At 37.2% G+C, this 25125-nt stretch overlaps 2 protein-coding genes across 4 annotated transcripts; both read left to right on the forward strand.

Moving 5' to 3' along the window:
* The first annotated feature begins 569 nt into the window (after positions 1 to 569).
* LOC306853388 (DNA-directed RNA polymerases I and III subunit RPAC2-like) lies at positions 570 to 11361 on the forward strand. 2 transcript variants are annotated; one of them, XM_079390748.1, is made up of 6 exons: positions 570 to 779; positions 4699 to 4829; positions 7159 to 7256; positions 7385 to 7461; positions 10852 to 10934; positions 11053 to 11361. In XM_079390748.1, the coding sequence occupies exons 2-6, from the start codon at positions 4767 to 4769 to the stop codon at positions 11095 to 11097; spliced, it is 366 nt and encodes a 121-aa protein (XP_079246874.1). In that variant the 5' UTR covers positions 570 to 779; positions 4699 to 4766; the 3' UTR covers positions 11098 to 11361. The 2 variants fall into 2 exon arrangements, with proteins under 2 accessions (XP_079246874.1, XP_079246875.1); XM_079390749.1 differs by having other exon boundaries at positions 664 to 779; positions 4668 to 4829.
* A 1569-nt stretch (positions 11362 to 12930) lies between these two features.
* LOC306853554 (vesicle-associated membrane protein 7-like) lies at positions 12931 to 23722 on the forward strand. 2 transcript variants are annotated; one of them, XM_079391055.1, is made up of 9 exons: positions 12931 to 13154; positions 14686 to 14856; positions 14939 to 14996; positions 15792 to 15929; positions 19321 to 19411; positions 19491 to 19558; positions 19638 to 19730; positions 21843 to 21932; positions 22770 to 23696. In XM_079391055.1, exons 2-8 carry the CDS (start codon positions 14711 to 14713, stop codon positions 21909 to 21911), a joined length of 663 nt encoding a protein of 220 aa, XP_079247181.1. In that variant the 5' UTR covers positions 12931 to 13154; positions 14686 to 14710; the 3' UTR covers positions 21912 to 21932; positions 22770 to 23696. The 2 variants fall into 2 exon arrangements, with proteins under 2 accessions (XP_079247181.1, XP_079247180.1); XM_079391054.1 differs by having other exon boundaries at positions 21843 to 23722.
* Positions 23723 to 25125: the final 1403 nt, after the last annotated feature.

The raw sequence follows: 25125 nt of genomic DNA on the forward strand, positions 1-25125 counted from the left end.
TGGAAAATTGAGTGTTTACTATCGTCCCCTTGCATTATCAACACACTAGTTTCCTGTTTAACACAGTAAAGCTGCTTTGACACAATCTGTATTGTATAAAGCGCTATACAAATAAAGGTGACTTGACTTGACATGTCTACAGTGAATGAAAAGGGTAAATTCAAATTGTTTTACCAAGTTATTATTCTCATTATTAGGTAGCATTGAATTTGACTCTATTTGCTTTAGAAAATAATGACGGAAAGTTTCAAGCATCACTGAACATTGCACCTCTATAACATGGCTAATCTATGTTTCCAAAGCACCTGATGTGCAAAGCGTCATCATGCACCCTTATTGTGCCCTTCTATCTGTCACAACCACACTTACTTCTCACTTTTAATAAGAAAATGTACTAAATGAGACCACAGATATTAAAAAGGGACTTGATTAATTCACATGCATTTTCTGAACACATCCAACTGAAAGTAAAAACTAGAGAGATGTGTAATCATGTCACTTGTGTGTGTGTGTGGTGGTCTGCGGTTCAGGTGCTGGTGATGCAACACTTCAGAGGGCTGAGGGTGTTTAGTGTTGTGTGTCACACACTTACTCTACGCTGGCTCCCGCCTCTCTGTCTGTCTCTCTCCACTCATGAGGTTTGGACTCTTAACACCATGCAGCACAATCTAGCACTTGTGCACTGCAGGGCTGATCGCTCCACATGACACATGATCTGCGGGCAGCAGCACATCCATGCTAGCACAGGTCATGTAGAAAGAGCTGTCGACGCGAACATGGTACGTGTTTTGTGTGTCTTCTGCAAAAAAAATGTGGTTAAACTGTAAACATCTGTGGCTGCAGCTCCCTGTCTCTGTCTGATGGGTGCAAAAGCTAACCGTTATATGGTGTTTTCTTACCATATCTTTTGTACCATCTTTTGTTTTGTTTTTTTGTTTTTTCAATTCATAGTTACTTTCCGTGACCTTCCTGTGTACGATTGGGTTGCAAATCTCAAAAGAATGGCTGGAAATATTGGGGCACATGACAAATGAAAAACGGTTTCCTGTTTGTGCACTCTCACTTTGAGAAGCTGAGCTCTTCGCACCTTTGCAAAATCTTCCCACAGTTTGGGGCGTTGCATTTTTCTCAGTATCTGAAAACTGGTACCATTTTAGTCAGTTTCATAAACTGAAACACGTTGTTTTCACCCCGCGAATGAGATTGAAATGATATCTTGACCTCTGAACTAGGAAACATCCCCAGTTTCCATTTCAGAAATCTGGTCGATCTGGTTTTTCTGAGAGGAGGGCATAAGAAAGAAGGTGTTCTTTTGCAAATTAATCACATAATGCTGAACTGTCTATAAAATAAACCACTGGGACTGCGGCGGTGGAAACTTGTGTGACTATAGTTCAGCTCCAACTCTAATCAAACACACCTGAACTGGACAATCACCCTCAGAAAAGATCAGGATGAGTTTGTTTCTTCATCAGGTTTGTAGAAATGTGTCTCTGCATCAGTGTCTCAGCAATGGATGCTCTGCAGTGAATGGGTGCCGTCAGAATGAGAGTCCAAACAGCTGATAAAAACATCACAATAATCCATACCACTCCAGTCCATCAGTTAACATCTGGAGAAGATAAAAGATGAAACACATCCAGCATTTACCATCATTTTTAACTTTAAACTCTCACTTTCGGTTCAAATACAAATCCAGTATATTGCTTTCTGACTTCACAGATAATGTCAACTGAAAAGCTAAAAGGAAATTTTTACAAAATATTACATTTTCATCCAGCAGCCATATCACCCTGCAGCCCAAGAATGGTTGCCCACTGAAGCTAAGCAGGGTTGAGCTGGTCAGTACCTGGATGGGAGACCTCCTGGGAAAACTAGGTTGCTGCTGGAAGAGGTGTTAGTGAGGCCAGCAGGGGGTGCTCACCCTGCAGTCTGTGTGGGTCCTAACGCCCCAGTGTAGTGATGGGGACACTATACTGTAAAAAGCACCGTCCTTCAGATGAGACGTTAAACTGAGGTCTTGACTCTCTGTGGTCATTAAAAATCCCAGGATGTCCTTCAAAAAAGAGGCCTCTGACCATCATGGCCTCCTAACAATCCCCATATCTACTGATTGGCTTCATCACTGTCTCCTCTCCACCCGTAAGCTGGTGTGTGGTGGGTGTTCTGGCGCGCTATGGCTGCCGTCGCATCATCCAGGTGGATGCTGAACACTGGTGGTGGACGAGGAGATACCACCCTTACTATGTAAAGCGCTTTGAGTGCCTAGGAAAGCGCTATATAAATGTAACCATAATAATAATCATTTTGGAACAAAAAGCCAGAACAAAAAGCCAGCTGTTATTGTGCCAGTCCTTTCCCCCATGTTAGGGTTGTTCATTCTGGTTACATTAGTTTGGATTATTTTAGTGCCATCTTGTGGCTAGAGCTCACTATTGTTTTCTAACTGGTTTTCTGTAAGGATCCAGACTTCACACTGAGCATTTACACTGATAGCACACATACATCACGTTTGATGAGAGTGTTTTCATCGAAGCGAGTATTTGTTTTGTGTTTGCTCTTTTGCAATATGTTTCTAAAACATTTACTCTTAGATAATTCATTGAGACGATGTATGTACTAAACAGATGCTTTCCAGATAAAATATGCCTTAACAGACATCTTGGAAATGTATCTGTAAATCACAGTTTTGTAAAAAAAAAAAGTGTTGAACATTAAATAGATGTTTATTTTTACACGTGCACCTTTTCTCCAATAATCAGAGTAAGGACTTAATCGAAGCAAGATGTTCATATGTCTGTTTCTTGTGATTAAAATGGGCATATGCACATATTTTACTGTGATTATGGCTGCTATGATTGTGAGTTTAATTGCATCAATTTGATTGAAGGGTTGTGTTTACATGAGGTAAAGATTAATTGCAATCTCATTACAATCCTCATTTGTAAATTGCTTTGGTGCATGTAAACATATATTAATATTACCATGAATTAAACAAACCTAGAATTTTTGCTTTCTAAATATATCTTGAATTCCTAAGGGTCCGTGCTCTCAGCAGCTATGTTTATCACACAAAGCTCAAAGCATTGTTTGGCACAAACCCTGCTAATTATGGTACTTTATTATTATTGTTATTAATTACATTGTTTCCCTGCTGTCTTTGGCATCTGTTTGATCTGCAACCCAAAGCTGACACAGCTACAGCCGTCGGTCATTCATATTCTGAAGGGTCTTTCGCAGGGCTTTGAACCACTTCAAGGAGTGAAAACTAAACAAGAAAATAATGACAAACAGAAGGTTAAATTAAAGTGTGAACACATGATTATTAGAGATCTGTTTTTGACTGGTGCTTGTTTAAATCGCTATGTATAGATCATTCAGCATCTGTATATAAAACACGGGCTCTGAGCTGAAGTAGTCCGTCTGTGACTGAAACAGAGCCACATGATTTCATTCATTTTCAGTGAAAGCCAGTCACTTAGTAAACAGTTAGGTCTCATGGTCAGTCGATATGCTTTATGTCATATTACTACTACTGTTCAACAAATGTTTAATTTCACACGAATCATATAAATAGAAGACAGTAATGTTCAATATAACAGTTAAAACGCACAGAAATGAGGGACGCGGGTCAAGTGAAAAGGCATGCATCTTATAATTCGTCAAAAAGCTCTAAAAGCTTCTCTTTTTTCTTACCGCATTAACCTCTGTCCCATCATCCCACCTGTGGTCTTCATGTGCTCTGGACACAAACACAGACCGCAGCTGTGGGGTCAAGGAGGGTCTGACCAGCTAGTGAACTGCTTTTTAACTGATTCTGCTTGTTTTCCCAATTCTTAAACAAAATAATAAAAAAAGCCAATTTCTTGCTCCAAATAAATAAAAACTACACAGACCCTGCTGTATGACGTTGAAACTACACACTTTAATTATTGCTTTTAAAAAGGCGAAAGGGATCCACGCTGTCATTGGTTACACGTTTGGGTAAAAAGAAGAGTATAGGAACAGCAAACTGTAGCACAACAACAGCAACAGCAATGCAATAGAGAGCATTTATTTTCATAGTTTTCCTTTTCAACAAATTCAGTTCGGACTACAAGCTCACAACTATAAACTCAACTCTGCTGTGGTTTTTATAACAACAGGGGAACAATATGACAATAATATAAAAAATACATGAGTCTGCAAATCAATAACATCCCAAAACAAAACCCCACTTTTTTCATCAAAGATGAATCTAATATATCAAGTATCCTCTAGAGATGTCTTCAGCTTTACAGTTGTTCTGTATTGAACTTATAGATTCATAAAAATCTTTAAATCAATGGAAAATAGTCTACCATTTGGTACAGTTAACATACATTTGGCTTTGTGTATGATATTTCCCAAATAAAACAAGAATTTTAATTATGTTGTCCATTTCTACTAGACTAGTATCACAAACCAAAAACAAGACCGTTATATCATTTATAGACACATTTGTTGAACAGTTCAAAAAGAAATGAAGAAATTTTGGACCAAAATTGTTTAATAATTACAACTGAATGAAAAATAGTTTCTGGCTCCTCTTTACAAAAACAGCATAAGGGCGAGAACCCTTCTAATAAAATAATTACATGGGTAATATCTGTGAATTATTTCGAAATGAGTTTCTTTGACTTTATTAGGAATGACATATTTATTAATATCCGACCACAGTAAGATCTGCTGTGTTTGGAGTCAGAGCCGCGCATGCGCAGAAGGACGGAGTCCAGTCAGAGCCGCGCATGCGCAGTAGCACTCGCAGCGGCAGCATGGCGGAGCCCGCACAGAAGCACGTGCTGGAGATGGTAAATCAAACTTCATATTCACGCATTCTGTTTTTATGAGTTTATTAATGTCAATATGGGAGTGTTGTTATAGTAGACTGTATCGCTACAGTGTGGGTTTCCGAAGCAGATAAACATATTAACACAAAACAAATGTAGATAATAATATTGACTTGCCAACGTCGAGATATTTTATAATTTAGCTTTAAGAGAATATATAAATGCTATTATAACCCAGATGAGCGAACTAAAGGCAACAGAGGCGAACACAAAAAATACAAAACAATTATTATTCGTAGATAAATATTAGGCCTCATTTTAAAACAATAGAGCTGTCAGTGAAATAAAAGAAAACAGATTAATATCATGATTTAGCTGTCTCTAGACAGCAGAGTGAACCCGTAATATTATTAATATGTTAAACTATAACTAGAATTAGAGATTACATGTAGTTGCACAATTCTTCATAAGTGACCCTGGAGCACAAAACCAATCATAAGGGTCAATGTTTTTAAAGTGATATTCATACATAATCTGAAATCTGAATAAATAATCTGTCCATTGATGTATGGTTTGTTATGATAATAATATGACAATATTTGTCTGAGATACAACTATTAGAAAATCTGGAATCTGAGGGAGCAAAAAAATCATAAATATTGAGAAAATCTCCTTTAAAGTTGTTCAAATGAAGTTCTTAGCAATGCATATTACTAATCAATAATGAAGTTTTGATATATTTACGGTAGGAAATTTACTAAATATCTTGATGGAACATGATCTTAATATCCTAATGATTTTTGTCATAAAAGAGAAATGTATAATTTTGATCCATACAGTGTATTGTTGGCTATTGCTACAAATATACCTGTGCTACTGATGACTGCTTCTGTGCTGCAGGGACACAGATAAGGCACAAGTTATTGTATTTTTCTGAGAGCAGTAACTGTAAATGACTATCATATGTAAAAATCAAATGTAATATTGCAATGTACAGATGAACGAATGTGCTAAGATTTTCTATTTTTAATTTAGGAATTGTAACTTTTACATTTTAAAACTGTAGCCTAACGTTTTAATTTTAAAACGCAAGTGTTTTTGTTTTAGAACATAATACTTATATTTTAACCCTTATTTTGCACACAGAATTATTCACATTATTTTGTCAAGCAGAAGCGATTCATTAGCAGTTATGGGTAAATAACTAGAAAAATAACAAAGTTACCTGTGAAACTATTTGTGCTACAAACCAGTGTGTTCATAATCACAACAATGCATTCAAAGAATATAAGAAATACAAGTTTGCAATATCAAGCAGAATATTTTGTACAGCCAGAATAATAGTTCAGATGGAAAGCAGAGATACTGTACATTCATGTTTGTTTTCATAGCATTATATATATATAATTCCAGTTGATCAGCTGATCAAATTAAATGAGTTATGTGCAGATTATTCAGATTTAAAAGCTCAGTTGAGCACAAAACAGTTTCATCTGTAGAGAATGTCACAAACACTTTTTTGCATCCAAACGTAGTAGTTCTTCAAATCTCTGAATTAAACTTCATTTTGCTGCTGCAATCTTCTCAACCCGAAACGGTTCTTCTGCCTGAAACAAAGCTCTTGGCTTCAGCTGGCCATGGAGGGCCTTATAAAGACTAAAAACTGAACATTTAGTCCACTTTATAGAAATACTGAGATGTGTGTCAGCCTAAAAATACAGAGCTGTGATTGTTGGCCCATAATTGTCTGGCGATGAGCAGCAGATACAGCGGCTGAGGACGCTCTTCAGTGTAATGTTCCAGATCTGATCTAAAAACTATACTGAATATGTACATTAATAATTACATGGTGAACGGTTTGGAATAAATGCATATACAACAAACTATATGAGGTGAAGCCAGTAGTAAATGAAAAAAGTAATTACTGTTTTGAAAATAGTTATAACAGGTTGCTTTTTCAAGATATCGAATTGTGACTTGTGTAAGATTTAAGTGTAAAAAAACTATTTTAATAGAATGTCCAATTATAAACAATATTAGACCATGTTTTAACTCAGAAGATATACTAAAAGACATTTTAAAAAGGTCTTTCCTGGAAGAAGTTTAGAAATTGTATCATTTAATTAAAAGATTGCATCTGATTTTTATCAGTACTATCATTGTTACTTGTATGTTTTTGTAGTGATTGCTTCTTAAGAAAATGTTATGATTGTAAATGATGTTTTGAAATGATACTGTTAATGTTGCCATGCTATAGCTAGTGTTGCTGATATGATGTTAAAACATACATACAGTCAAACCAAAAAACATTCAGAGAGCAGATATAATATATATATATATACACATATAGGTGCGGGCGGACGGCACAGACGAGGGCTGTGTGACGTTTGTGCTTCATGAAGAGGACCACACGCTGGGAAACTCGCTCAGATACATGATCATGAAGAGGTCAGAATAACTCCACGACTGAACACGAGTCACGTCACGCTGCTGCTGCAGTTTCCCTCGTTTGTGACATTAATCAGGCTTTTCTGTCTGTATCAGCTGTGTTTAGTGGTGTGGTTGTGTTTCTGCAGTCAGGACGTGGAGTTCTGTGGATACAGCATCACACACCCGTCAGAGAGCAAGATCAACTTCCGCATACAGACGCGAGGTGAGAGACTGTGTGATATCTGACCGTCAGCGCTCTACTGTACAGCTCAAACACTAACAAATACATCATCTTTCTGTAGGACACAGGTGAAACCCAGCAGCTCTCATTGGTTTGCTTAAACAAAATAACCAAGTAAACAAACCAAAATATGTTTTTAGAAATAGCATAGTTCTTATCAGTGCAGTGTTGAAGCAGTAAAACTGAAACACTCAAAATGATTAATAGCCTTGTAGTATCTATGATTGTTTCCCGTCTTGGCATTATTTGTCATGCAGAGCACTGATTATCAAGCATCAGAATAAAGATGCGGTGCAGTTATTGAAGATCAGGCTGTTTCTCATAAACACGTATGCATCTCTAGTAACACATAAGTGAAATCACCGCTGGAGCGAGAGACTGAAGACCCAGATATACTTCATGTCAAATCAAAGAATGGCATTTCAAACTAAATCAGGCCAAAACCAAGTTTGATTAGAATTTTATGAGTTTAAAAAAAAAGCTTGCCATACAATCTTTGAAAAAAAAAAAATCCATATGACAACACATCCACGTTAGATTTCCACATCGCTATGATCAGAGGCTTTATCTGCTGCAAATGAAATACTTTTAAATAGTAGTAGATAAAAAAAGTGTCCTTCTCAAATTCCAGTTCTTATTTGGTAAAGCTGTTTCAGATCATGATGTAAAATGCTGCAAGTGTTCAAACTCTATGATAGATGAATAACGTGCTCTTTTGAAACAGAAAATGCTACACACACACACGGAAATAAAACAATAAAACATGATTGGGTTCATAGGAAAATTTTCTCTTTTCATGGTTTTAAGACAAAAAATTAATTTTAGATGAGATGTTAAAAATCAGTGTAAGCTTAAAACAAATTTCAATAATCATATTGAATATTGAAATTACGCAACATTCCATCACTCGTTAAAATAAAGAAAAAGTCATTTAAAACTTTCCCCTCGTTTAAACTCCTTCGTTGAAGAATCTCTCGTGTATCTGAATCCAGATGTGCTGCGTGTTTATTCCGGTGAACACAACTGGAGCCTGTTCTTCATACCTCGCTTAATACATCTGCAGATTAGATTCAAATATCTGGATTAAGCTGTCTAAGATTACTGTGTGTTGCCTGTAAAGGGCAGATATATAGATCCTCGAAACCACGATCAGCAACGTGATGACGTCATATCATTAAAACAGACACCTGACGGAAAAAAACTAATTTCTGGACCTTTATAAGGAAACAGCCAAGCGAACAAAACTACATAAATATTATGATAGATAAATGAAATGTGCACTGTTTATTTTATTTAAACTTTTTTTATTTTTATATACATGATTCCCAATTATTTATATTCATGATTTCTAGTATTTGTAGAGGCTTTACATTTTTATTTCAATGTTGTAATTAGCAATTAATTTAATTGTATCTTTGAAACAGACAGCATTAATTAAAGTTTCTTAAAGGTCAAGATGAAGTTTTCTGCATCTCCTGTGCTCCATCAAGCCTCTCCCATAATATCTGTCATCTCTCAAATTAATGCACAGCTCAGATTAACTGCATGTGTGTAATCAGAATCAGAATGAGGTGTCTTGGCCAAGTATGTTTACACATACGAGGAGTTTGTTGTAGTGACAGAAGCTCCACAGTGCAACAAAGACAGCAACAGGACAGGACACAGGTAATAAAAGAATAATATACAAATATCCATATAGGCAATGTACAAAGCAGCAAAAACACAATATATAATATAGACAACTATGTATGTACAGGTCAAGTATGTGCAAATTAGAAATGAGAAAATAAAGATAAAATAAATGAGTGTGGTGAATGGATAATGTATTAGTTGTGCGTTCCACGTTTATTATTGAGTGTTCATGAGATGGATTGCCTGAGGGAAGAAACTGTTCCTGTGTCTGGTCGTTCTGGTGCTCAGAGCTCTGTAGCGTCGACCAGACGGTAACAGTTCAAAGAGGGAGTGTGCTGGATGTGAGGGGTCCAGAGTGATTTTACCAGCCCTTTTGCTCACTCTGGATAAGTACAGTTCTTGGAGAGTGCGGAGGGTTGTACCAATGATTCGCTCAGCAGTCCGGACTACTCTCTGTAGTCTTCTGAGGTCAGATTTGGTAGCTGAGCTGAACCAGACAGTTATTGAGGTGCAGAGGATGGATTCAATGATGGCAGAGTAGAACTGTTTCAGTAAGTCCTGTGGCAGGTTGAACTTCCTCAGCTGGCGAAGAAAGTACAACCTCTGCTGGGCCTTCCTGACAATGGAGTCTATGTGAATATCCCACTTCAGGTCCTGTGAGATGGTGGTGCCCAGGAATCTGAATGACTCCACTGCAGTCACAGTGCTGTTCATGATGGTGAGTGGGGGGAGAGCAGGGGGGTTTCTCCTGAAGTCCACGATCATCTCCACAGTTTTGAGCGTGTTAAGCTCCAGGTTGTTGAGACTGCACCAGACAGCCAGCTCCTTAACCTCCTGTCTGTAAGCAGACTCGTCACCGTCCTGGATGAGGCCGATCAGTGTGGTGTCGTCTGCAAACTTCAGGAGCTTGACAGAGGGGTCTTTAGATGTGCAGTCGTTGGTGTAGAGGGAGAAGAGCAGTGGGGAGAGTACGCAGCCCTGAGGAGCCATGATACATAAAATACAATAAAATAATAAAATACCATTTTAAATATGAAGTTATATATAATGTGGTTTTTAAAATATATTAATTTGCAGGGCTTGCTTTGTTTGTTTTATGGACAGCTTGTATATAGAGGCCAGTAAGAAACTATTAACTACTACTCTTCCTTTTAATTACACAAATGTCTTGTTAAAAAGGTCTAAAACTGATTAGAGATCAGGTAAAAACCATAGACGCTTGTTCAGTGGTTCACCACTGGGGGGTGATATTAATGAAATCACCTGATTCACGGGTTCACAGAGATCCTAGGGGTGAACCATTGGCATTTCTAAACAGTTATGAGGTAATGAAGCTTCGTTTACTGAAATCACGTGACTTTAGCAGTTTGATACATGCTCCGAACTACTGTTTCGAAACAAATGATTCACAACAGTTTTGAAGCTTCATGAAGCAGCCATCACTACTCTGGACCAGTAGGGTAGTCTTGTAATACAGTAGCTGGGACAGATATTAATGATCATTTCTGCTTAAAAAGATGCAATCTAATCCTGTTTACATGAAGTAAGCTGCTCCCGAGCAGGTTTAAGCTTACGGACCTGTTGCTATGACAGCAAGTCCAAATGATCCAAGATCAAGCCAAATCATCAACAATCAAATCCAGCTAACTGAGTTAGTGACGTACGAAGAACAGGCCCCAGGAGCGTTGTGCTCACTAGATCTCTGCTGACTGTGTTCATGATCTCTGTGGTGTTGTGCAGACGGGATCCCAGCGTCTGAACCCCTGCGCAGCGGCCTGAGCAGCCTGACTGAAGTGTGCAAACATGTGCTGAACACCTTTGAGGTGAGGAGATGGGGGAAGTTCTCATATCGGGAAATGTAATTCTCAGACACTGATTCTGCAAATGCATTAATGTCATTAGACTCAAAGTTGTGTTTGTCTGGGATCTTGATTGAAACAGACACGGATGCAAGCATTCAGGGATAAAGAAGAACCGATGTCCTGAAGATCAGGACGCTCTCCGGATGAGTGGATGTAGAAACTGAAGCGTGTTCTGCTCTTGACTACATGACAAACAGTATGCGTATGATTTTGTATATCTTATATTATGTACATTAACTGGTAAATGGTTTATGCCAGTGCTCACATCTGAGTATAACCAGTATTGATTTGTTTGTCTATATGAAAATATATTCTGAAGGAAATACATTTTTGAACTGTTAAAAGATCACACAAGGAATACATTTCAGATATAAAAATTACAGATATGTTTTGGATTCATTTTTATTCGCAGTGTTTAACGAGATGATGCATCATAAATCATATGAGACACAAGTGCTGTGATCTCTGATGATTAATTTAGATATTGAGCATTCCTGAACAATAAAAGCAGATTGTAATAATGTCTTCATTCCTGTTTGTTACTCAAATCCAGTGTTTCTTTTTACAAAATAACGTCCTTCATGCCAAATGTGCAGCTACACTGCAAAAAATGCTTTTCTTATATCGTTTTTTGTCTTGTTTCCAGAATAGATATCTTAAATCAAGTAAAAATCAAGTCTTGTTTTCAGAAAAAAACAAGTCAAAATTAAATGAGGTTTGGCTTGAAACAAGCAAAATAATCTTGTTTTCTGTGTGAAGTAAGATTACTCATTTTTTCAGAAAACAAGACAATAGTTTTTACTCGTGTAGAAAATCCTTTATTTTTTTAATTGTTTGGTATTTTGGCTGGAAACGAGGGGAAATCGAAGCAAGAAAAGCATTTTTTAGCAGCTATAGGGACAGTCCACCGCTCTCTCTATTTGCTCTCAGAGCAACATGTAACTTTCATTTTTGGTTTGATGCGTGTGAATCTCACAGAAACATGTCCAGATCTGAGACATCAGGAGGAAGATCTGATGAAGCCTGACCCTGATCTCAGCAGACTTCACAAATCTGCTCATTTCTATAGGAAGCGAGGGGGAAAGATCCAGAACTTGAGCTGTGCTTCAAACCAAACAGAGTGTATATTAAAGGCTGCTCAACATGAACAGTGTTGAACTGAATGATTAGTTAACATCTCTCAGAGGCACATGTAGATGCAGTGTGTGTGTTTTGCATAAAATATAATAAAAATGATAAAATACCTTTTTAAATATGAAGTGTATATATAATGTGGACTGTGTATATAACTCTGGAAACCGCAGAAGGCTGTCTGTGATGATCAGTAGAACACCTGACAAGAACAGTGCATCATGAAGGAAACGAGCGATTGAGGCATGCCTGATGTTTGCCCAGATGTGTATCATGAGGTCTTACAGGAGAATGTCAGGCCAGCAGGTCATGATGCATCAAGACAATGATGCCATTGATGTTGATACAGATGCGGTTGATGCAGACCTAAAGAGAGCCGTACCCTGCTCACATATTGATGAACTTGCACAGATTTGGAGGGATGGTCCAACATGAGTCAGTCTTATAAACAGCAGCAGAAAGTGTTTAGTGGAGGATTTCAAGGGTTCACTTACTTTCGCCACGCAGTAAAAGTACAGTACAGATGTTATTACTGTAGTGTTTGTCTATTACTGACAGCTCACTTTAGATCGTTCTATGACTAATCAATGCACAAATACTGGTATTTTCAGGGGTTCACAAACTTATTCTTGCCACAACAAAGAAATTTGTTGCACATAAAACGTTATTCTAATTATTATCAATATTTCTATATTAAGTATTTAAAGTTATTTGAAGCTCTGACTGTTTGTTAACGTCATAATTGATTTTATTTTATTATTTCAAACACATATAAGCCTATAGAAGGATGCATAAAACAAATCCATGAAGAAAATGTGCAAAGAACACATCGACCGTGTGCGCGCGCGCGTGACGCAAACCGGAAGTCTCGTGGTCGCACGTATGTGACGCAACGCGGAACACAGTGACGTTTGTTGATTTTTCGGTTTACACAGACCGGCGTTATTAACTGGAGTGTTTATTTATGATCTCAGCCATGTTTGTCAGGCAATGAAAGAGCAGTTTATGCCACTGAAAGACATCAAAGAGCGTCGCTTGATCAGATCTCAGGTAATGATCGACTGATGAAGCTGTTTCTGATCGTGTCAGTGTAGCTCGGTTATTAACTCCATCTGTGATCCACTCATGAGCTATCAGCTGATCACCGCCGGCAGTCTGTAATGCTGCTAACGCTAATACACAGTCACTAGCATCGAGTTGTGTTGTTATTGATCTGGACAGAGGTGGACAGCTGGGGCAGTAGAGATGTGGCAGATATTTGTATCAGAGGGAAGTTACTTCAGAAGTTCAGTTGTGTTTGTGTAATATTATGATATTGCCTCAGTAAATGGAAAGCAGCGGCACATATCCAGTGTGACCCAATGCACTGTTCTCAAACTGAATTTACTAAGTGCAGGCAGTACAATTATTCATAATGTCTAATTGTATATTGTCTACGCTCTTTTAATTTATATTTTTTACCTTGTGAATATTGTGATATGTCAGCTGTATGATTATTGTGTACATGAATCCAGTGTTATATCTCTTCTGCGTCTTATATGAAGTCTTTCCACTCCACCAATGCATCTCTGCATAAAGCTGGCATCTGATGGATGTATAACAACTGACTCACAAAATGCTGAACTCTTTGTTAGACTTGTGCTGACAAACCCATCTTTCAAAATGAGGATTTTCATCAAAAGCAGTGTTGGGCTCGTTACTCAAGTGTAATATTATTACTTTCTGGCAACAGTAATTAGTTACACTAACTAGTTACATTCACTCCTCACAGAAGTTGTAACTGTGTATCTTCCACATAAAATACTTCTAGAATGTTATTAATAACATATTTCTGCCTCATTTCACCAAAATCCACAGTAGATCAGTCAGAAGTTATTATAAACACTCAATAGTGATTAACAGTGAGATTCAAGTTAAAGTGTTAGCTTGAAGCTAATTGTAGCTATAATTTCTCTCGTATATGATTATATTCAATGATGTATTTTATCAAAAGAAGTTATATAAGTTCATAAGAAAATGTTTCATTCTCTAAAAAGATTGTATACAGTTTATATCAGGATCAGAGGGATGAGAGCAAACCATGTCATACCAGAGTAAAGTAATGCCACATCTTACACATCATCTTTTCTCCTCACTAAATCATGTAATGTAATATTTCCATCCACTGAATGTAAGCTTTTCATATTCCAAGCTCGCCTGCTGCTCTGGAAATGCGTGTGTCTGTGCAAGGCATGGAAATTATGACAATAAATCTAGAAATCATTGGATTGTTAGACTTTAAATCAGTAGGCTTGAGGCAACAAGTAACTAAGTAACAAGCTGTTTTATGGATGGTAGCTGTAATATTATTACTGAAATCTTATTAGTTATTAGTTACACTTCTAGTTAGGTACAAAACTGATATTAATACTGTAACTAGTTACTGACCAAAAGGCCACGAGTCAGGAAATCCCTCAGAGATTATTGCCTTCTTTGTTTTGGGTCCTTAGATCTTGGCTCTTTCTACCATTGCCTCGATATACAGAGACACATGTATTATAGAATATGATTTATGATGAACATTGCTGTGTGTGTGAATCAGTGTGTGGTCAGCTGTGTCTGTGGCGATGGCTATCCTGTTTGCGGTGGTGGCTCGAGGATCCACGGTCCTGGCTAAACACGCCTGCTTCTCTGGAAACTTCCTGGAGGTGACGGAACAGATCCTGGCCAAAATCCCCTCGGAGAACAACAAGCTGACGTATTCCCACGGCAGGTACGGCTGAGATCGAGCGGCTGGGCTGTGAGTGTTCACTGAGATCGGCCCGCTCTGATGCATCTGTGCTGTTGTTTTCCAGCTATCTCTTCCACTACATCTGCCACGAGAGGATCGTGTATCTGTGCATCACTGATGACGTGAGTATCTGAGCTACTGAGGTGTCCTTCAATCTCAGCTAATCTTTAATATGACTCTGGAGCGGCGAGGCATTCGTTCACATGCTACTGAAATGATTAGTTCACTTCTCGAGTCTTCGGGTCCGAGTCGTTCATTCTTTTGTCATGTGACAGCAGTACTGGATACAGATATAAGTTAATAATTCCCAACATTCCTTACAAACACGTTTACAGTTATGTGATGCTTTTCTGGTCTCAAATTGTAGCTTATTTTTTATACATTTGTGAATTTCTGTCATGATGGTTAATATAATGTGGTAAAAAGAGGCTTGATCAGTATGATGAGGAAAAATCATTCTGATAAAGCAAAGATACCTACATATAATAACAGCATGCAGTTATTACAAATGTGTAATGTTTGTATTTATTGTAAGATAGGCTACTGAGCCTGAACGACTCGAGAGATGAGCTGATCACTTCTGTTTCTGGTACAGACTGCTTAGCTTAGTTTATGGGGATGTGACGTGATAAAAGAATAGATCAGGGGGTGAGGGAAACTAGACAGCATAATCTGAAACTGAATTAATCGATTCTGTTTCTCATAATCTGGCCTGGGTTGCATTATAGTTTTATTGCATTAACGTCTTATTCGGGAATGTTGTGTAAGTAGATGTGTTGTGGAATTTGGCTATTAACATGCATTTTAATTATATTCTGCTGAAATGAACGAAATGACTTGGAAAAAAGTTTGGTTAATTTTGAAGATTCAGAGTGAGTGAAATGATGGTTTCTCTGATCTGTGTGTGTCTCTTGCAGGAGTTTGAGCGCTCGCGTGCGTTCGGGTTCCTGAACGAGGTGAAGAAGCGCTTCCAGACCACCTACGGCTCGCGAGCTCAGACCGCGCTGCCCTACGCCATGAACAGCGAGTTCTCCAGCACACTGGCTGCACAGATGGTACTGCTTCACCTATAAACACCAGCAGTCTGTCTGTGTGCTTAGACACACAGGTCTCTCTTGATTGCCTAAGACAAATTTCTCTTAATGGAGATAATAACAGAGAAACTTAAACTTAGACACACACAGCAGCTCCAGAACCGACACAGATTGCACAATTCGATTCAATTCTCATTCACAACCTTGTGATTTGATTCAATTACCAATTCGATTTGATTCAATTCAATATCGATTATTTTGGATATATATCAGGTACAGTACATGCCAAATTTTCTCAAGGAAAAAAAAAATCTCTCAACTAATGCTGTAAAATATACATGAGAGTCAGCTGGTACTACATTACCACAATCTTGAGCTGCTTCTTACTCAGGGCTGTGTTTATGCTAATAGAGCAGAGAGCGTCACAGATGGACGGGGCTTTTTCCCCTCGGTGACGTGATCAGAGGGACAATCTGAAACAGCTCGTTCTGAGAGACTGCTTATGATTTATTTAGATTATAACAAAATGAGTTGGTGGATTTTTAGCATTATAGGCTGGTTGTTTTCACACACTGTGTTCAAACACCTTATAAAAGTGATTTTTGCATAATAGGTCCCTTTAGGAATATTTTTTTTTTCCCTCCTCTAAGAACCGCCCTCAAAAGTCTCAGGATTTCACAGAAACACACTACATACAATACAGTACATATATAGAGCTGGTGGATGCAGAATACATCTGACCAAACCTCTTTGACCATCACTGTTATGACTTGCCACAGATCAAGACATGCAGGTGAATCTACAGAGAAACAGAGGTGTACAGGTGCATTAGCTGAGCAAATGAGAACCATTACACCCCTAATGTACTTTCTTAGTGTAAAGAATGAATTTGCAGTGTTTGTAAAACAGCTTTTGCTGGAGATTTTTCTCTACCACCTGGATGCTATCAAAAAATCAAATGTGTAAATTTGAGCCAGAATAGGATTAAATGAAAGCCATTATATATGTATGTATATATATATATATATATATATACACACACACAGTTGAAGTCAAAACTTTACATCCCCCTTTCAGAATCTGCAAAACGTTAATTATTTTACCAAAATAAGAGGGACCATACAAAATGCATGTTATTGTTTATTTAGTACTGACCTGAATAAGATATTTCACATAAAATGTTTACATATAGTCCACAAGAGAAAATAATAGTTGAATTTATTAAAATATATATATTTTATCCTGGAGCACAGGTTTGATCAGCTGGCAATTTTCAATGCTCATTTAAGAGTGCCTGTTTTTAAACTCCCTAGCTTGATCTTCAGTCCACAAGGCTGGCAGGAGTTCTCATCTCTCTCTTATCCTCTGAAACCAGGAGATATAAACACTGTATTCAGTTTAACTGCTGTTATCGCTCCCCTTCTCCTGCATTCACTGATCCGCACACTAATGTTTCTGAAGTTATTAGCTAGTTATGCTGGCCTGAGAAAGTCATCATACTGTTGACTGTGTGAAAGATGCTTGGGACGGTTGACTGATCTGTCACTGCTCCCCGGGTCATAGCTGGGGTTTGCGGGGCAGGTTGTAGCTGTGGGCCCTGTTTGAAATAGTTTAATATATGTTTGTTCTATATATTTATTTGTGCTATTTACACAATGTTTAAGTTTTTTCAAGTTTGTAGGTGTCCAGGTACAGAAACCGAATAATCAAATATAAAACAGCATTGGATAGTCCTCACTGTTAAATATAGATTAATTGTTGTTAAATAGTTCAGTAAAGAGCTGTGAGTGATTTTCTCTGATTTAATTTCTTGGATTAACATTAAGGACACCGACAGCAGCTAGTAAATGCACTTTAAACGATCACTTTAAGAGGCAACACATCCAATATGATACACATCCGAACTGTTTACATTCACTTAAGTGTACGTTTGCTGTCTGTGCGCTCCGAACACGGCACGCGAGTACTCATTTGAGTTTTTCCACGTCCTGTGTTTGAATGCTTATAAACTCTTTTGAATGTTTAAATGGGCAAGGCATAAAAACGCGTGCAATGATAAGCTTTCGTGGCCACGCACAGCAGTGGTGCATTATTAAGATGGCTTCAGCCAGTCAGTTGAAATGAAAGAGTTGCGCAATAGCACTGGTCATCAACAGAAATGGCCTACAGTGTGATTTTCAAAAAGTGATTAATTTATGAATGAAGGTGTGAAAGTTCTGTCACAAAGATGTTATGTATCCTCACGGTTTTTTAAGTGGGTATACAGAAATCCTTGACCTTTGCTAGTGGGTATACGCAGGTATACGGCGTATACCTGCGTATCACGTAGACTACACCACTGAAATCAGTATATTAGAATGAAGGATCATGTGACACTGAAGACTGGAGTAATGATGCTGGAAATACAGCACTGCATCACAGGAATAAATTACATTTTAAAGTGTATTAAGTTAGAAAACCGTTATTTTAAATTGAAATAATATTTCACAATATTACTGTTTTTCTGTATTTTTTATCAAATAAATTCAGCCTTGATGAGCAGAAAACCTTTTTTAAAAACCAATGAAAATCCTACTGATCCCAAACTTTTGAGCGGCAGTGTATGTTCTGGGTTTTTAATTTTCTGCATTCTATTGTAATGGTTCATTTTAATCACCAAAAAGCAAGTAAAAGCAGTTGAATACATACAATTGTACTTATTTTTTAGCATTTTAACAGTAGTAAGGCTCTATGAAATGTTTTATTTTTCTACACTCTAAATAAAAAAATAAAAAAATGCAGTAATCAAATTATAAAACTTAATACCAAAGACATTTAAGTTTCTGAGTTTGTTAGATGCAAAACATAACTGATCACAGCAATGTGATAACTCTGCTCATTACTACAATAATGATCATTTGCACTTTTATTTTGTCACAGCACATCAGACTTTGTTTCAATGCTTCTTTCTGTGTACAGATAAAAAACCCCATGAGTTCTCGATAGTGAACTGAAAGTGTGTAGATGTGGGTCATGTGGTGTCAGGATTAAGAGGCCTGTGATGGTTGTTCAGCTTTAGCTTTATTGAATGCTTTCACATGACCGTGTTAATCTGTGACTCTCCGCTTAGAGAAATGTGAATCCTATGAAGTCTTCGTTTATCAGACACTTCTTAACTTCCCACAGTCCAACAGTGATTTACAGTAAACGTACGACATTAATAGTCTCCTAGGAGCAGCTTCAGTGGTAATAATGCTCTGTGCTGATGTAGATCCAAAATAAATCGAGTGACGCTTCATCACTGCCAAAATGTACAAAATCAGCTTTTGCTGCAACGTTGTAGGTATCCATCGGCCAATGAGTTAAACGTTGTATTTTGATGATATTATCAGAAGTATGCCATTATATACATGTGCTTTGCTGTTATTTCTAGAAACATCACTCGGATCCCAAAGGCTCAGACAGACTGACAGAAACACAGATGCATGTAGATGACCTGAAAGGCATTATGGTCCGGAACATCGGTGAGGCTCAGTCACTTTGTTCCTTTTATGTCAGATGTCAGCGGTGACTTTTGAGTGAACATGTGCTGTGTTGCTGTAGATCTCGTCGCTCAGAGAGGAGAGAGACTCGAGCTGCTCATCGATAAAACAGAGAACCTGATGGATTCTGTGAGTTCTGTTTGAAACTTTAGTTTAAGTCACTTTATGGTGTTATGTATGCTGATGATTATTCCTCTTGTATGTGCAGTCCGTCACCTTTAAAACAACGAGCCGTAATCTGGCCCACGCCATGTGTATGAAGAACCTGAAGTTAACCATCATTGTCGTAGTAATCGTGCTGGTAAGTTCTGGAGCTCACAGAAAACACCACAGTCCAGTAACAGACAAACCCCAGAGAAACACAGCATTAACAGCTGCATCTCAGTGTGTGTGTTTATCCTCTGATATTGTGTAGAAGAGGGATTCCCCTCATTTCAACCAAACAGCAGTTGTTGCTAAATATATCCAAAATGTTTCACGTCAAGTCACTTTTATTTATATGGAACTTTATACAATACAGATTGTTTCAAAGCAGCTTCACAGTGATGAACAGGAAGATAATGATTCAGTAATACAAACAGAATTCAGTTCTGCTGTATTGATGTAAAACAGAATAAAAATGAAGTTCAAAATAATCAAGGCATGTTCTCCACACTGTGTGTCACTAAATAAAACCCAAGGAAGAAGGATATGTATTAATACTTACTTAAAAATGTTTCACTCCATCTTCTGCTGTTGTCCGATCCTATTCTTTCTCATGTTTTGTCTCACTGTGTGTACTGCAATGAGCATGAATAAATAGGGATGTAACTATCAAAATCTCACGATACAATATTATTGCGATATGAAGTCCACGATACGATATTTGTGATCTTTAAAAAGAAAAGAAAAAGAGACAAATGAAAAATTGGGGAAAAAATTAAAATCTTGTTCATTTTAAAGTGCATCAATAAAAAAACCTTACACTTAGACAAACATGTCCATGTCAAAAAACGGTCATATTATGTTTGGTCTCATCTTAAAGAAGACCCATGGCAGATTATTGTTGAAGTAAAAAAAAAGTATAAAAAGTGAAACCAAAAAAAAGTTATACAAGTTTAAGTTTATGAACAATGTTTTATTTTATTTTATGAGTATTTTATATATGAAATATGTAAATACTCTAAACCTGCTAGAAAATCAAAGCCATAAATTGAAACAAGTTGTGTTCCAAATTTGAGGTTGATATCTCAAAAAATGAGCTTTCAGTAAGATTTTGTTTGGGCGCAGTACCAAATTTTCCCCATTAGATGCCAGCAAAAGCTGGTGCACACAGTGCTTGGATTTGTGATTTTGCAGTAGAGTTAATCTCTCTCAAATTTTACAAGAACATACATGTACACACACAATTTGTTTTTTTTATGACACACACAATTATAGCTGCATTATTTTCCAATTGGCTCTTTAATATGCAGAAGCAGAAAACAGGAATAAAGTGAGTAATTGCTTTATAGATCCTTTATAGACCAAACCTGAAAAAATGGCACCATCTGGTAAAAAATAACATTTTGAAGCCTTGCCAACAGAATGAAAGTCTATTAACAAAAATTGCATCATTTTACAGTTAAACGGCACTGCGATTAAAAATAGCTGTTTTAATGGGGATATTTTTGTCTAAAAGGCGCTGAGAGGAACTATTGTTTGTACCCAGTGTAAAATAGTTTTATTAAAGGAAATGAGGGTGGAATATTAAAATTCCAATAAAAATACACACCTGAGCCAAAATTTATGCAGTTAGCATTAACACAGGAAAAATTATAAAAACAAAATTATAAAATGGACAAAAATGTCCATAAGGGTGCACAAGGGTTAAGTTATTCTATCTAATGTACTTTGAGAGTCAAAATGAAGAGCTCCGACCCATGTTTCTTAACTAAGAAAACTTAAGTCAGAAAAAGTCAGTGAATTGACTTGTAGCTGAACTTTAAACTCTTTTTATTTGTGATATACTGTCTCAGTCTAAATTACATTCACACTGCTGTTTGAGAAGACAAACTAATCAGAATATAATAATAATAATGACAGTAATAGCCATATATTGTAAAACAATTGCACTGTAAACTAAATAACTGAATATCTCAGGTATATTTCCACTACAGTAGAGTACACTTGAAAGAGATATCTTGAGTTTGGACAAATAGTGAAACGCTGTAATCATCTGCCATGAAAATAAAGGATGACTAGTGGCCGCTGTTCCCAAACGCGTGCTAAACTCACAGCATGTGTAATAAAACCTCCTGATTTTGCATTGAAGTATTGTAATGAATGCTGTTAAATGTCCACTGGCTCTTAGTGGATATGCATGTCAGGAAGCCAGATGACCTTTCGTCAGTCATTGCTGTTAAATAACACGTTCTTTGTCTTGTGGTCTCAGGTGGTGCTGTATTTTATCGTGACGGCAGCGTGTGGAGGATTCAGCTGGCCGAACTGTCGGAAGCAGTAGAAAAGCCCTGATTGTCCCTCAGTATGTGAGAGCACTCGTTCTGCTCAGCTCAGATCATCTGACTCGAGACTCACAGACACAGCACAGCACTGAACTCCCGCTGTGTTTACTGTGCTGTTCCACACAATACTTCAGCATCAGCCTTTCAATGTTGATTGTTATCGTATACGTTTAATTCTTTGGGGTTTTTTCACAATGTTGTAATGCAGTTCAACTATATGAAGCATTTAAAGGAGTAGTTCACCAAGAAATTAAAATTCTGTCATCATGTAAAACACCAGATGTTAATTCATACTGCTCCGTTCCATTCCACAAAAATAAAAGGGGATTTATTCTGTTTAGTTATAGAAAGTGCCATAAAAGTATCATAAAAGTTGTCCGTATGCCTTGTGCACTGTATTCAGTGTTTTCTGAAGTTGTAGCATAGCTTTATTTGAGGAACGAAATTGAAGTCATTATTGACAGAAAATCTTCTCCATTATTGTAGAGCTTAATTCTCATTTGCTGTTGCATTTTGCAGACGCTGCACACGCCAGTCTGTCACATTACATGTGGGACACCTCCAAATGCACAGTTTTTAATACATATTTATTATTATTAAAGTACAAATAGATAGTTATTGGAGATATTTAAGAACTTGAATTTCAGCTGGGTTTGTTTCTTCCACAAAGCTATTGTACAACTTGGCATGGTGTGTGTTTGTGTGTGTGAGTGTGAGTGTGTGTGAGTGTGCGTGTGCGTGTGAGTGTGAGTGATGGACTACCTTTATGAGACACCAGTTTTATGACCTATTTTATTGCATGGCAAAAGCAGTGTAAATCATGCACTAACCACCTCTGTTTTGTGTGTTTCATGGAGGAAAGTAAAGCAGGACTGGAATGACATGAGGCTGAGAATATGAGTACATGACTTCTCTAGGTTTGCATAAACTACTGAAGCCAGCGGTTACGCTTCATAACTTACAGCAGAAGAGCTTAAAGAGCAATGATGAAATAGAAATTGACGAGTTTTAAGAGTAATGACCTGGCACTTGTGTTTACTCTGTTTTAATTAGCTTTGCTTACAACAGTCATGATATGTAATCATTTACATTAATAGTTAGCGTACAGAAGGGAACTCTATAGTTCCTTGATCTTACTAAATGTATTTTCTACAGAATGAACTAATGTCAGTCACCAAGATAGTTTGTGATTGTTTGATCGCTTGATTGACTATTGAGTAGCATATGAAGTAGTCTGTCTACTTTACAGTAGTCGTGTGATACTGTTCACACAAAGGAGAGTTAATTGAATTAACTGCATGTTTTTGGGTGAATCTAGCAAAACCTGTCAATGTTTCAGCCCAAATTAAAGAGCAAATTATATTGTGCGTAAAGAAAATGAAGCTGGATCATTATGAGGCCTGTTATTTTGCATTGACATATTCAGCACATTTTCCTAAAATCATCACATGAAAAAGAAAGAATGAATCATGTATAAGCATCTAATTCTCACACGAAATACAACAGATACACAATAGTAAACAACCATGTATGGAAAATAGAATATAGAGCTACATCCAAGTATAGCATGTGATGTGCAGGAGTGGAGCAAGTATGCAGTGTGAATACATTTGAATTTACATATTGTATTAAAGATTAAAGTGCTGTGAAAAAGTTTGTACACCATAGAAAGTGGTTTTGTCCCCCCCCCCCCCCCCCCCCCCAACATATTGAGAGATACAAAAGACACTTGGAATGTACATTTTGTAATGATGTGTACAGCTTAAATAAACAAAAATGCCTATATCGTGTTGAAAAAGTTGGTACATCCTACATTGAGCTACGTTGATTCAGTCCAGTTATTTTTATTAATGTAGCACTTCACAAATTCATGTGATAAAAATACAAACATATATGTACAATATATGCACTAATTATCATTTTGTAGCTGTAAATGAAGCGGTATCATATTGATCACAATTGGGGTACCACAAGGCTCAGCACTAGGACCATTGTTTTTACACTCCACATGCTACCCTTGAGAAGTATCGCACAGTGTTCGTTTTCACTTGTTTTCACGCTGACGAGTCTCAGATGTATATTTCCCCGATGACTGACGAAACCTACTAATTCGTTAAATTACAGTTTTTGCTCACACACTATAACTGATTCATCTGGCCCAATTCACAAGCCATTTATTCAGTTCTCAAAACTTTTATCACATTTCACTTGTTTTCACACATTCCTATTTGCTCTGTGTTTTCTGCAAACATTAAGCAAATCTACAAAAATGCCCTCCTTTTGCACAGGTTTAACCACATTCTCATTCAGGACACACAAGATCACAGTATAATTACTTCAATCATCCCAAATATGAACTCAGATAGCACATTTATCCACGTGTAAACATGAAGAAGCTAAACCGATGGCACACTGATGATGTGCTTTGGAAAAGGAATCCTAGTGGTGCGAGACAAAGAGGAAGAGGAGAGGATGAAGAGGGGAAAAGAACAATGAAGGGGACGGGGTCAAAGTCATTTGTTCCTGATGAAGTTCAAAGCAGTACAGTTGACCATGTTCTTGTGAATGGAATGAGCAAGAAGGCCTACAGGCTCATGTACAGGGTTATTATACTACTTACGGTATAATTACAGTACACAGAATATGAAAGTTGTCTCATCTAAAGTACTGCTACTATGTACAGTAATACTGTAGAACATGTACAGCTTCAAACTCATAACCATTAAATTGATTTGTAGGCAGTTACAGTAATTAACAGTATACTGTATGTAGTGATCATATTCAGTTCGCTGGCATTTGAAATATTCTAGTGCTTTTCATCTACTGAAGATCTCTTACAGTAGTGAAAGTAAACTTTTCTTGAAGTTTAAAGCTGAATTTCACTGGATCTGCACCCCTCTATTTATGTTGTATACTGTAATAGACATTGACCTGCAAAAGTGTCCTGTTTCCCAAAAGGAGGTTTTTGTGAAGCAAAAAATGTATTCATTTTTTTTAATCAATCTTTCTAGTGTTGTCTAGGTAGTGAAGTAGTGTATTTGTCAGGATCGTGTGTCATCTGAAGCCAAAGTTTCATTCTGACATAAGAGAATGTGTTTAAAATATTTGTTTGTGACCTGGAAGTTTATAGTTGTGAGATAATGACGTATTGTATCATGAATAGTGTATTAGCAACCTGGAAACACTTATGGAATGCATAGCTGGTATTCAAAT

This window comes from Barbus barbus, assembly GCF_936440315.1.
Source record: "Barbus barbus genome assembly, chromosome: 33".
Lineage (NCBI taxonomy): Eukaryota > Metazoa > Chordata > Actinopteri > Cypriniformes > Cyprinidae > Barbus > Barbus barbus.